Here is a 12,923-nt window from a genome sequence, read left to right on the forward strand (position 1 = left end):
TCAGCAGAGCTGGTACATTCAGCTGATCAAGATGTGGCTTTCCAGGTTCAGTCACCAGGTCAGTACCACCAGACAGAACTCCAGGCTTAAAGAGAGCAGACCAAGGCCAAACAGCAACATGCTCAGGATCAGCAGTGAGCACTGTGCTGCACCACAGCTGGCCTGTGCCTCTGCAACAGCTGTATCATATTGAGGGAGTGAGAAAAGGAATTAAATGTCTTGACATGACTGTTGTACATCAGTAAACACAGGCTTGGGGACCAGAGAACTTGAGTACTTCATCTTCCAATGAACTCTTAAGAAAAAGGAATTTAAAGAGGGGAAGAGTAATAGCATGGAGTTTAGTTGAAAAATATTTTCTCAGCCAGGAAGAACAGCCCTTGTCATCTCACAGCAAGGGAGCCCTTAGGAGAGAATAAAGAACCCAGCTACTGAAGTCCAAGCAGTTCTGCTGACTCCAGCTGTCTTTCATGACTTGCTAACACACTGCAGAAAACAGGCCTGAATAGAGGGTGTAGAGGGAAACACGAGCAGGTTAAGCTGCATAAGGAATGGGCTGATGTGCCCTGGGAAGGAGTGTAAAGTAGTTAGTGTTTTCAAAAGCCAGTTTTGCCCACTTCCCTCCTACCACCATCTAGGTCTGAAGACAGAGTAGGAAACAGAAGGTATTATTCCAGAGATTTCCAAGTCCTGAGACTCCACATAAGTCACAGAGGATTCCCCTCTGGAGTAGTCCCAGCAGCACCAATATCAGCATCTCCAGCTGTAGGTACAATAAACCACTGACCCAAGTTCTTGATCACTGAAGTTCAGGACCTTGTCAGCATCCCCCAGCAGTGCCCACTGAAGTGTGTGTACCAAGAATACTCACTACCCTGGTTCTGAGAGAAAGGACTTTATTGTGTTGCAGCCTGTGCAACTCAATCCTTCTTTGCAGCAGCTTTTCTCATGGCTGCCAGGACGTTACTGAGTTCCTCCCGCTTCCTCTTGGCCCGAATGTGAGTGCCAACCTGCAGGGAGAGAGCAGAGCACTCAAGTCTTCACCCAGCACAGGCTGGGGTTTTTGCAGGTGTCACTGCCAACACACCTCAAAACCAGGCAGAATGGTAAAGTCCTGGAAAGACGGACTCAACCTCCAGCTAGGAGGTTGCCATCGTGTCTCAGTAGTACCTCAGCACAGTTATTTGGGACACCAAAGGGGCTGCTTTCAGCCCATAACTGTTACAACTCAAGGAACCCCATTTAAAGTCTCCTGGTTAATGGCACCCAACCTCGATCAGTGCAGCTCTCATCTTCCCCACACCAGACACACAAATCATGGAGTAAATCATGACAAGCCTGAATCCCTGAGCTCAGGCCCTTTCTGGCAAAGTACCTTTGTATCCATCTCCTGCTCTCCCACCCAACCCAAGGAACATTCTCTCCACTCCATCATATTGCACCAGTAACTTCCAAAACAACAGAAAAAAAAAATTAATTAAAAAGCCAAATATTCCAAAAGGAAGGCAGAAAACAGAAAGCTGACAGTTTCTGCCATCCTTGTTAGTTGATTGACCCACCCGCTTCTTGATGAACTTCAGAGCACGTTTGTCCTTGGACACTTTCAGCAACTCCATTGCACGTCGCTCATAGGGTGCAAAGCCACAGACTTCCCTGATCATGTCTCGCACAAACTTGGTGTGTTTGGTCAGGCGCTGTGGGAAGGGGAGGGAATACACAGGTTACAAGGCACGTACACGCTGGCTGATGCAAAGGGGACTGCAAAGGGCTGTGGCACACTCCCGGCTGGGCCCCAAAACCAGCCCACGCTGTTGGCACGTCCCAAAGACACCTGATCCCTGGCAGATGCTACGGAGCACGTGAGCTTGGCCAGCTGTGCCAGTCTGGCTTCAGCCTCGGGTCCAGATGTGTCACACACTGGCGAGGACCAGCAGTTTTGGGAAAAGCAGGACCCACGGTTTGCACTGCAACGCACATCGGACACCACAGCTACACGGAGCATTTAATCAGAGTGGATAAAAGGCCCGGATGCATTTATGTCTCGTAACAATACACGCATCTATCGGACCTAGATAGCTCCGACGAGGGAAACTCCGGGCAGTTTTGTGGGGACTGCCTTTTGTTACCAAGAGAAGAACAACAGGAGAGACTCTAGAAGGCACACATCTTTCACAGCCCCCCGCTGCCCTGCCCGGCCGAGCCCCGCCCGTCCCGCAGCCACGGGCAGCTCGCGGATTCGGAGCCCTCCCGTCTCCCCACAGCGAAAGCGCCGAGCCGCAGCCCCGCGGGACTGGGCCGGAGGCGCTGGGCGGCTCCGCGCCGGACACACCAACATAACCGCGCTGCACAGCGGGGGTAGCGGGCCGGTTCAGCCCCCGCCACAGAGCCGGGCCCGGGGCACCGCGCGCCGGCAGAATCTCGTACTCACCCCGCGGCGCCGACACTGCCGGGGCTTGGACACGTTCTTGGTCACTTTGTAGCCCTTGTTAAGGCCCACGGCCATGGGGTACCGGATGGCCATGGCTGCGGCACCGGGAGCCGATGGACGCGGATGGACACGGACCCGCCCGGCCTCACCTGGGCCGCACCGATGGCGCCGCACCGGAAGGAACGAGCGCGCGCGGGACGCCGGGACGGGGCCGCTTCCGGCGGCGAGCCAGGCCGCGGGCACCCCCTGGCGGCTGGAGCGGTGCGCTATGAGGGGCGGGGGGTCCGCCTGCCGGGGGTCGGTCCGCCTGCCGGGGGTCAGCCTGCCGGGGGTCGGTCAGCCTGCCGGGGGTCAGCCTGCCGGGGGTCGGTCCGCCTGCCGGGGGTCCGCCTGCCGGGGGTCAGCCTGCCGGGGGTCGGTCAGCCTGCCGGGGGTCAGCCTGCCGGGGGGTCGGTCAGCCTGCCGGCGGTCAGCCTGCCGGGGGTCCGCCTGCCGGGGGTCGGTCTGCCGGGGGTCGGTCAGCCTGCCGGGGGTCCGCCTGCCGGGGGTCAGCCTGCCGGGGGTCGGTCCGCCTGCCGGAGGTCAGCCTGCCGGGGGGTCGGTCAGCCTGCCGGGGGTCAGCCTGCCGGGGGGTCGGTCAGCCTGCCGGGGGTCGGTCAGCCTGCCGGGGGTCACTGTGGGTGTGAGGGGACAGCGCGGACGGGGAGGGGTCACCCCGCAGCGGAGGGTCCGGCAGGACTGCTGGTACCCCTCAGCTGCGGCCGGGGGCTCGGGGCGCGTCCGTGGGGACAGACCCCGCAGGGCCGCCCAGCCCCGCACACACGGACTTTTCCCCCATAAATTATAACTTTGGTATCGCTTGACCGGGATCCGATAAGGTTTGACAGACAAATCTAAAAGAATAGATTAAACGATTTTGTTGGAATAAAAGATACTGGATTTTCTTACCTCTGAATGAGAACTGAGGTGAATATGTGCAACTCAACTGTTTTCTGGTTTTAAAGACAATTCTATTTAATTTGTTGAAAATAAAAATATTGACTTGAAAGTATTAGTTCAAAAATTGAAAATCTTGGCTTTTAAAACAAATTACAGAACTTTCCATCCTGCTGTAGAGCTCGCCTTTGCAGGGCTGGTTCCTTTCATCGCAGGGCAGCGGTCCCGGCTCACAGCCTCGGGCCCGCTGGACTGTGTCCCCCCTCCCGGCTCGGATTCCAGCAGTGGGGAATGTTCGTGCGACCGGTCTGACTCCGATGCCTTTCTCCACAGGAGGGCGGAGTATGAACAGGCGTCCGCAGGGTGGAGGTGACTGTCCTACACAGGCAGAAGGAGCTGCCTTTCTGAAATGTTTCCAAATGTTCCTGAAAGTCAACAAATAAAAATTATGAATGCCAAATTTGTTGTCAGTCTGCACCTCTAAAATCAACACGAGTTTGATACGATCTTTGCTACTGAGAACTATCACACAGGACAGCTAAAGGTCTCCCCATCCACAAGCTCTGGGCTCCTCACAGGAGGAGCTGCCGCAGCCCCGAGCTGAAGGAGGTGTCACCTCTCCCGTCACCTTTCCTGCCGCTGCCGATGTGCAAGGAGCCACCTTAGGGTGGCTGCTCACTCAGCTCTGGGTGTGCTGGAGAAGGGCCCTCCCCTGCTCTGGCTCTGTGACCTCGTCAGGTACAAGTGGCCCTTAAATAAACCCTTGCCTGGAAGAGGAGGAGGCGGCACCTGCTGCTTCCCACTGCCTGGTCTGTGAGCACCAACCCACCAGCAGCAGCTTCATGGGGCTCTTCCCTCTCACACCCTGACTATTGCCACCTTCCCCTCAGGACACCTTTTCCATTCACACAGAAACCTATGGATCTACAGTTCCCGAACTCCCCTTGGGTTTCTCATCATTTGACCTTTCTATGCTGCACTGGACACCCCTCAAAACTGCCTTTTCCCTAAGACAAGTGTTCTTGCCTCCCATCATTGCCTGCACAAGTCCCTAATAGAAGATCCAGGTTTTCAGTTTCCAGAAGATTTTGCCCCATTCCAACATTGCTAAATGCCTTCTCCCACATTCCCAGCATTTGCAAATGATTTGCATCTCTCTGAATCCTTCTTTGGATTCTGCATTATATCTGTTCACTCTTTGCCTTATTACTTTCTTAGAGACGTTACAAGCAAGATCAGGTCACCCATCAGGTGAGCCCGAGGACAGTGGGGCAGAAAAACGGTAGGTAAGGTAGAGGAAGCCTTGGGATTGGAGCTGAATCCGAAGCTGGGATGGACTGGCTCTGCTGAGGTGGACATGGAGGGCTCAGTGGACCATAAATAGGCTGAACATCTGCAGCGTGTCCTGGGCTGCGTGGACAGATGCACCTGGCAGGGGCTTGGAAGGGATTGTTCCCTTTACCTTTCACTCATTAGATCACACCAGTGGTGCTGTGTTCAAGCCTTGCAATGCAAGAAAAACTTTCATTAACTGGAGTAAGTTCAGAGGAAAGTCATGCAGATGTCCGAGGCCTGGACCATATATCCTATGAGGAGCACTGGAAGGAACAGGCCTTTTTCAGCCTGGAGGAGAAGTGAGCTGAGGTAGATGTAAAACAGCCACCTGAATTTCTGATTAACCAATGGAGAACGAGTATAAGAGCGATCCATCCCAATGTTGAGCAAGTACAACAGGAGGCCAGACTGACTGAGTGGAGAATTCTGGATCACGTTTAAATACAAAAATTAAGAACGTGGGGGGTGGAAGCAGCATCAAAACTACCCAAGAGACATACACAGGCATTGCATGGACATCAGGAACAGAACTGGAAAAGCCAGAGTTCATCTTGACCTGGCTAAAGACCAAGGAAAGAAGGAAAAGTGCAGCACCTTACCCTTCCCTGGCTGCTCCAGGTTTATGAAGAGAGCCTGTTGAAGGTTAAGATTGTGCCTTTTTTTTTTTTCTCTCGGGGATTTTTCTCCTGTCTGTTGCTAAGAGACAATAACGACCGGTACTTAAGACACAAAAAAAGTGGCCAAGGTGGGAGGAAGGGTGGAGCTACACTCTCGTAGCTGAGGGGGCTTTCTTTTGGAAGGGCAGAGATACTGCGAGATTTTGGCTGGGGGATGAGGGTCTGGGCTCGGCTCTCCTCTCTCTCCCTCTCGCCATCAGAGGGAACAGTCGAGCTGCTCCTACTGCTGCCACTGCAGAGTCCAGCCCATTACTCTTTTATCCTAGAGTAAGTGAGGCTTTTGCTCGTACGAGCAGCTTTTGCACTGGGACCTTATCAACACCCTCCCTCACTGGGAAGGACCCTCACCATCTACTGGGGTGCCTCAGGGAAAACCCGGGACTCCGAGCCCTTTCCCCCTCTGAGGGAGCTTCTCCCTGCCGTGTTCGGGAGCCCGGCTGCCACTGGCCAGTCCCGCCGTTTCCCTCCCACTGCTCCGGGTTTTTCGCTTCACTGTAACCCCACACCTGCCTGCCGGGACACCCCGCGGCTCCTGCTACAGCTGCGGAGTTTCTGATACATTTCGTTTGTCACTGCGGGGTGTGCCCGCCTCTGCCGTTCCAGCCTGCTGCTGCGAGGTTCCTGCTGCAGTCCATTCCGCTTCCCGAGTGCCGCTGAGCCCGGCCGCCCCAGCGAGTCTGTAAAGGAAAGCCCCTTCTCTCCCTGTGCCGCCGCCTCAGCCGCCATTGCCGTGTGGAGAGGCGGCCGCGCTCGCGCCACAGCGCCCCCTGCAGGCGCGGGGGAATCGGCGCCCCCGCCCTGCCCGGCCGGGAGCCACCAGCGCCCCTGGCGGCCGCGAGCGGAGCTGCGCCGAGGGGAAGGCGCCGGCAGCCGGGAGCGGCTGGCGCTGGGCTCTGCTGCTGCTCGTCGGTGCTGCCGCTGCTCTTGGTTCATCTCCTTGTACAGATCTAGATAGACTAGCAAAGAACGCGTACTCCTTTCCCCGTATCTTTGCCTGAAAGCCCCTTAATTTCAAAGTTACAATCATTTGGAAGGAAGGAGGTCGCATTTTGTATTCCAAGGGAAGCTCCTGCCTTCGTTGGCAGGCACCTGTCTTTCAAACCAAGACAGAGCCTTTCTCTGTCACGAGATAGATGAAGTTTATTTTAGTGTCCTTCCTCTTTTCCAAGTACAGAATCAGCACAACCTATGGTCTGCCTGACAGAGGCACAGGATGCACAGCTGAGTGGTGGTACCTGGGACTCCATTTTCTTCTGAACCTGAAGCTTATCCTGCTCACTGCAGAGGTATGCATTCTTAAGGCAGGCAGACATACCAGGTACAAACTGATTTCCACCTGTCCATTTGACTGCATTCCTCTTTCAGCCAGCCCCCTTCATGACATCATGGCCAAAAAGCCACACACACCTTCTGAGATCCACCACCTGCAGCTATGGAAAGGCAGAGCTCCCTTCCCTTCTGCTAGGGGAGCCAGAATTCCCAGAGGGTCACTGTGAAGCCTGTACCCACCAACAAGCTGTTGTGTAACATCGGATGAAAGATGCTCTCACAGGATATGCTCCCATAGCTGGCACAGTGGGGGAAACCCTTTACCCATTTATTCCAAGTATTAACTGAATCATCTCCCCAGAAGGGAGGAGGACAGGCAGGACAGCAGCCTGATGCTGCTCAGCAGTGCTCTGCCTTCCTGTCTTACCCCTTCTTGGCCAAGGCCTTGCAAGATGCAAGTATTTGCATTTGCCAAGATCCGGATGTGGTTTTCTGCTAGATGTCTTCCAGCAGGCAGTATGGGTCACCCTGTAAGCCAGCAGCCCCAAGGAGGCTGGTAGGGGCTGGTCATAGGGGAGGCAGGCAGGAGACAGGCTCAGCCTCATGCCTAAATCCAGGCTACTTTAAATTCAGAGGCTACTATCTTATGTTAATTTACAAAATATGCATAGCAACCAACATGAAAGAACTTCAGCACCATTCCCATAGGTAGCCAGAGGCTTTCCCTTTGAGCTGAGATGGTGTTGCTCTCAATGTCTGGTTTCTTCTGGAAGTGCCCCTTCCCCAGTGCATCCTGGCTGTACCACTTCAGGCCTCTGGACCTCAAACAGCTGAAAGCCCCACTCAATTCTGCAAGGCTCAGGGCTGAGTGGTTCTGCCCTGTGCTTCACATGTCCATGCAGGGTGTTTCCCCAAGTGGTGGAGCCTCTCTGTCTTCCAGGATATAATTACTTACATTAGCAGCCAGCAAAAATCTCTGCATGGGGTTCATCATACACAGTATTTCTGCAACTGTGGCCCTCTGAGTCAGGGATGGAAATACTCCCATGCACCACGACAGAACACGGCTCTGAAAAGAGGATGTGGGGACAACAGAAATGATAACATCTCTCTTTACCAGCTAAGAAGTGGCTTCTTTTGTGTGAGACACAAAACCTGTGATGATGATGATGAGCAAGGCCTCTCTCATGGGCATGGAGTGCTGTGTTGGCCCTGCTTGGGCACTTGATGGTAGTTGCCACCAATGCCCACTGTGTTCTTTTGTTGTCCTGTTTTTGGCAGGACAGAGCTGGACAAGGGTCTGTTCAGCCTCTGTTGGTGAGATGACAGAGGTGGAGGAGTCCCTGGTGTGTAATGGAACCACCCAGGGAGCAGCTGGAGCCAAACTGAGGCTTCTTTGCTTAAACTCCTTGGTAGGGAAGTAAAGGTCACCGCAGAGTCTTCACTACTACCTCTTTTGATAAAAACAGCCCTCTCCCACTGGAATGATCCTGCTGCCTTTGGATGCTGTCTCTCTCCCACACGGTGTTTGCTGCAGCATGGAGAGCTGCTGCAGTGATCTCAGCTCAGCCAGGCCAGCCTCCAGTTGCCTTGTGCCGCATGGCTACTGTGATCCTCACTGGCTCTCTTAGAGTTTTTAAGCCCTGCTTTGAGGCAATCAGAGACTTGAACTACTGTCTTTGGTAATGGTTTATTAGTTAGCACATTTTTAAACAAAACACTGCTCTGCACATCACATCACAGAACAGTTTTCACATTGGTCCTTTGTTCTTCCAGGTGAAATAGTTTGAACCTGACTTTAAAGAACATGCTGCTGTTAGTAAGTAAACCGAGGTCCAGACAGTATCCCCCAGAAGTATTTGATAACTTGCAAGACTTCGCAGCTAGATCTGAAACCAACAGCCTATACTACCAAAACCAGGAGAAGAGACAGCAAGCTAAATCCTTTTCCTACATCACCCCACAAGCAAGGGCACCAGCAGCTCTGCTCAAGCCATGGTCTCCCTTCTGGAGCAGCACATGTGCATGGACACAGACACACACAGAGGAGCCATGAAACTGCCCTCCTGTGAGGAGGAGAAAGGCAACTGCCCCTGCAGCAGCTCCCTGGTCACCACATGCAACACCCATGAACTGCCTGTATTTCTGATGTTCTGTTTAGTGCAAGGTCTTCTTTTATAGCACATGCACACTGCTAAAGCTGTCACCCACGTTGCCACAGACAGCAACTGTTCCCAAATCCAGCTGCTCTAGGAAAAACCTCAAAACAATCTTTGCCTGTGCCTTCTGCTGAAGTATAGTTTCTGACCACCTGACCAGTCCAACTGCCTGCTCGCTTGAGCAGAGGAACCATCTGCAGCTGCCAGTTCAGGCAGGCTGCTCCTGTCTGCTGAAGGAAAGGATTTAACCCTTCTGAGCCTTCCCTGGGCCTTACAACACTGATTTTATAGCCTAACAGCCTCACCTCTGCTGCCATGCGATGGAATTCCTTCATTTTGTATCCACTTCTGCAATTATAGATGCCTTAGCTTTGGTCTTCCAAGTTGCTCATCACTTCCAAGTGAAAAGTATGTCCTTGGGTAAACGACCTTTATTTTTGTCATTGGGAAGCCAATGTCCTGCCTTCTCTTAGGGACCCACACAAAAGTGGTTTCTCCTACAGCCACTCTACAGGGGGTCTCACACTGCTGCGCCCCATGGCCACTGCATGGTGGGACCATGGTGATGCTGATCTGTCCTCCTTGCTGGTCTTGCTGGGGATGGAAAGGTTTATCAGGTGGGAAAGGCCATTTACAGACCCACAGAAGCAGTCACTTTGGACAAAAGCAAGTTCCATTTGTATTCCTGCTGCATTTTACAAGGAGGCCGATGCTTTGCAGTGGCTGCATGCCATGTAGCTAGGAATGGCTTCTGTGGGGATGAGCCCATGCCTCAGTCCCTTGGTGGGCCAGCTGAAAGTCACTGCTATCAAGGGGGAGCAGGCTGAAGGGTGTGGAGGGAGCAGCAAGGGGGCATTGCCCCTTTGGGCAGTGCCAGGAGGCTGGATGGACTCTACCCAGTTGTCACTATGTGCCAGTGGGGTCCTGGGCTGTCCAGCCATAAAGAGCTTCCAGAGAGAGGCAGGAGCACAAACTGGCATCTCAGTGGAGCCTGTGAGGACCTCAGGTTTCAGACAGAGGTTTGAAGCTGGCCCTCATTTCTAGCTCGGTGTGTTCTTGGCCCCCCACACCTCTCGCTGACCCAGGCATGGTGCTCTGGGCCCAGGCAGGAGCGCTCCTCCAGGCCCAGCACGGAGCTCTTTGCTGTGCAGGAACAGGACACAGGAGAAGGGGTTGCCAGCATGAACCTGACTGGGAAAGGGAGGTCGGAGGGGAAGGTGGGTTGAGGTGCTCAGTCTGTGGCACGGATAAGAGACACGGGCAGCAGTCACAGCCAGTGAAGGGGGCGATTGCTGCAAACTGCTGTGCCCTGTGCAGGAGGATCTATGTAGGTGCTGCAGAGGAAGGAGGCATGTCTGCAGAGGCAGAGTGCCTGTGTGAAAGATCCTCCACCATTCTGGCACAAGCTTTTCTGCAGCCCCGAGGTGAACGGGGCTCATTTACCTGAGCAGCCCCAGGTGCTTTTTGTAAGAGAAGCTGTTTGGACACTGCCTGCCCAGACTGAGTCCCGCTGAGCAATGGCACAACTCTTACCCATCCCAAGAGGGCTTTGAGTGTCCACGGTGGAGGCGAGAAGAGCTCCTCTTCAATCTCCAGTGACACCATTCCAGAGGAGCAGCTGTGTGTGAGCTGGCTCTCTGCTGTGCTGTTTGCTTGCACCATATCCCACCAGGCAGCTACAAAGCAGTTTTCCATGACTGATCTCATGACAAAACATGGTTCACAAAGGCTTAGAACTCTAACATTTCTTGCTCCTATCTTGCATGAATAGATTACCTGCCCACACTTTATCCTTGCAGGCTAAGGGCATCTGCAGAGTCTGGGGCATACCTGTGACCTCCTGCAGGGCAGGGAGTAGCCACTGGGCACTGAGGTTCTCGAGCCAGAAGAAGTCAGAAAAGCAGCAAGAATGATGCAAAGGTTGAGGAAGATGGGGGAACTGCAAAGGGGAGGTCCTTCCTAGGGTGAGTTGATTCAGAAGAAGACTCACCAACGGGCCAGGGATTTCAGGAACAACCCAGCAAGACTGTTTCCTGGGAAGATGAGAGTAATGGGAGTATCCGCCTTCCAAGGAGGTGTCGATCCTTCCTTGTATATAGCCCAACAGCAGAGTCCTGTAGAAAGCAAATGTTGCTATTTCTTTTACATGAGAAGGTATTTTTGACAAGAACAAACAGGAAAATTGGTCATGATTAGTTGGCATGGCCAGGGTGCTGCCTGTCATTGACACCAAAGGAGAAACATACAGGGTGAGAAGAAAAAACTAAATGAAAAGTAAACAAAATTCAAGAGATTTGTGTAACAACAGAGCAAAAGTAACGGGCTCAGTAGTCACAGTGCCCATGGGTGGCCCACAGAAGTGTGGATTCTTCACACAGAATTTTCTCCTTGTGGGAGTCCTAGTCATGAAGCCAAAGATATCCTGAGGCTGGCTGAGCAACTCTAGGCACCTGAGGTGCCCAGGCACTACACTGGAAGGACTCCCAGCTCCTTGCTGGATGTAGGGTGGAGGTATTCTCCCCATTGGCCACAGGCCAGTCCTCCAGACCCTGCCACTGGGTGGGATGGCCACTGAACCAGAACAGCTAGTGGTGTACCATCCAAACATATCTGCATAGCAGGGGTAGAGAGGACAAAGAGTGATTTATGTTCTGCAAACTTGACAGGCTTGAGCAGATCTGAGCTTCTCCAGACCAGTTCAGACCAGCACAGTACTGGCACAGAAGAGAGCATGCACACTTCCAGCCATCGGCACTCTGACTCCTGCGAATGGAGGCTTGTCTACACAATGTCCACCATGCATCACTGACTTAACTCTTTATTGCTTTTTATGTTAAATCATCAGTATAAGCTGCCAATGGCCTCACTGACCATTGTAACCTCAAACTGATCTCTCTGCCTTCCTCCATTCTGAGGCCATTTAAGTGTCTGCAGTTTCCTAGCACTCGCTGGCTTCCCACTCCAAAATGGGGGGAAATTTATAGCAAAATTGCTATAAAAATGCAAACCAAGCGACAGCTGCATCGTGGTTTATCAACTCCTTCCTTATTACCCAGCAAATACCAGATTAATCCCACTGTTTGAAGTTGAGTATGTCTCACACATCAGACAGGTGTTTTCAGGTAGTCCGTTCTCCAAGACAACTGCCAAATGGGTTCTAGACCTCAAGCAGGCCTTAAGGATGTGGCCACATGTGCCATGGGGGTTGCACACACCTGCACTGGGCTGGGAACCATCTCTGTTAGTGGTGTGAGTAAATCCCCAGAGATGGATGATGTTCTGAATCATTTATGATGGGAGTATCACAGATGGGAGAGACAGAGGTGGACACTGTGCCTGTAAACTGGGGCAATATTTCCTGATATATTGAAGGAGAACTGGCCTGGCCTCCTTGGCACAAGGGAAGGACTGTCAGTGAATCCATGCCACTTGTTAGTTCTCTAGAGTTTGGGAAGCTTGGCACTTTGAACCCAGCAGCTTTTTCTGGATTCCATTGGGTTATGCCTTTTGCACTTGAAGAAGCTCAGAGGTTCAGCCAGAGCAGGCCCAGCCCTAAATTCCTGCACTTGGGCAGATTACCCAATGAGCGAGGACATCCATCCATCCCCTGAGCAATGGCCCTGATCTTTCCAGGGTGCAGTTTTCTGCATGCCAGCCTGTCACACTACACAACATAGGGCCATGCTGAAGCTGATTTTTCTTGAACATTCAAGATTTCTGCAGACTGTGTAAAACATATTAAATCCTACAAATCTGTGCTATTCTCATACCCAGAACTGGGGTTTAGCAGTGCAGAGGAAGCCTGCAAATATCGCCATCAAACAAAAGCTTTTCCTCATTTGCTGTAGCTCCTGCCCATTTACTCCATCCAAGCAAATCTCTTTAATGGCTGCCCAAAACATCTGATTCTTGCACCTGCCCACTCACATGCATCCTCAGTGTGATGGTGGTAAAGAAAGAAGTGATGTGATACTGCTAGCCTTCAAAATTCAGAATAGGGCACAGGCTGCAGGAGAGTGGGGTAGGGCAGGATCTCTCCTGACTGTACCAAACTCAAGACAGGAAATGGCTTCCTGTTGTAGGTTCATGCTTAGCTGGGGCTGTTCTTCAAGGACATGC

At 52.8% G+C, this 12,923-nt stretch overlaps 1 protein-coding gene across 1 annotated transcript; it reads right to left on the minus strand.

Annotated features, from left to right (window-relative positions):
• Window positions 1–879: 879 nt before the first annotated feature.
• On the minus strand, window positions 880–2,618 carry LOC138099596 (large ribosomal subunit protein eL36). The gene is made up of 3 exons (XM_068996931.1): window positions 2,429–2,618; window positions 1,560–1,694; window positions 880–1,010 (listed from the first exon to the last, which is right to left on the minus strand). The coding sequence occupies exons 1-3, from the start codon at window positions 2,519–2,521 to the stop codon at window positions 921–923; spliced, it is 318 nt and encodes a 105-aa protein (XP_068853032.1). The 5' UTR covers window positions 2,522–2,618; the 3' UTR covers window positions 880–920.
• Between the last annotated feature and the right edge of the window lie 10,305 nt (window positions 2,619–12,923).

This window comes from Aphelocoma coerulescens, chromosome 28 (assembly GCF_041296385.1).
Source record: "Aphelocoma coerulescens isolate FSJ_1873_10779 chromosome 28, UR_Acoe_1.0, whole genome shotgun sequence".
Classification (NCBI taxonomy): domain Eukaryota; kingdom Metazoa; phylum Chordata; class Aves; order Passeriformes; family Corvidae; genus Aphelocoma; species Aphelocoma coerulescens.

Coding starts and splice junctions, on each gene's coding strand:
- LOC138099596 (XM_068996931.1), bottom strand. CDS start 2,521: ATGGCCATCCGGTACCCCATGGCCGTGGGCCTTAACAAGGGCTACAAA. Junction 1,695..2,428: donor GGCAGTGTCGGCGCCGCGGG/GTGAGTACGAGA, acceptor CCCTTCCCACAG/CGCCTGACCAAACACACCAA. Junction 1,011..1,559: donor TGAAGTTCATCAAGAAGCGG/GTGGGTCAATCA, acceptor CTCTCCCTGCAG/GTTGGCACTCACATTCGGGC.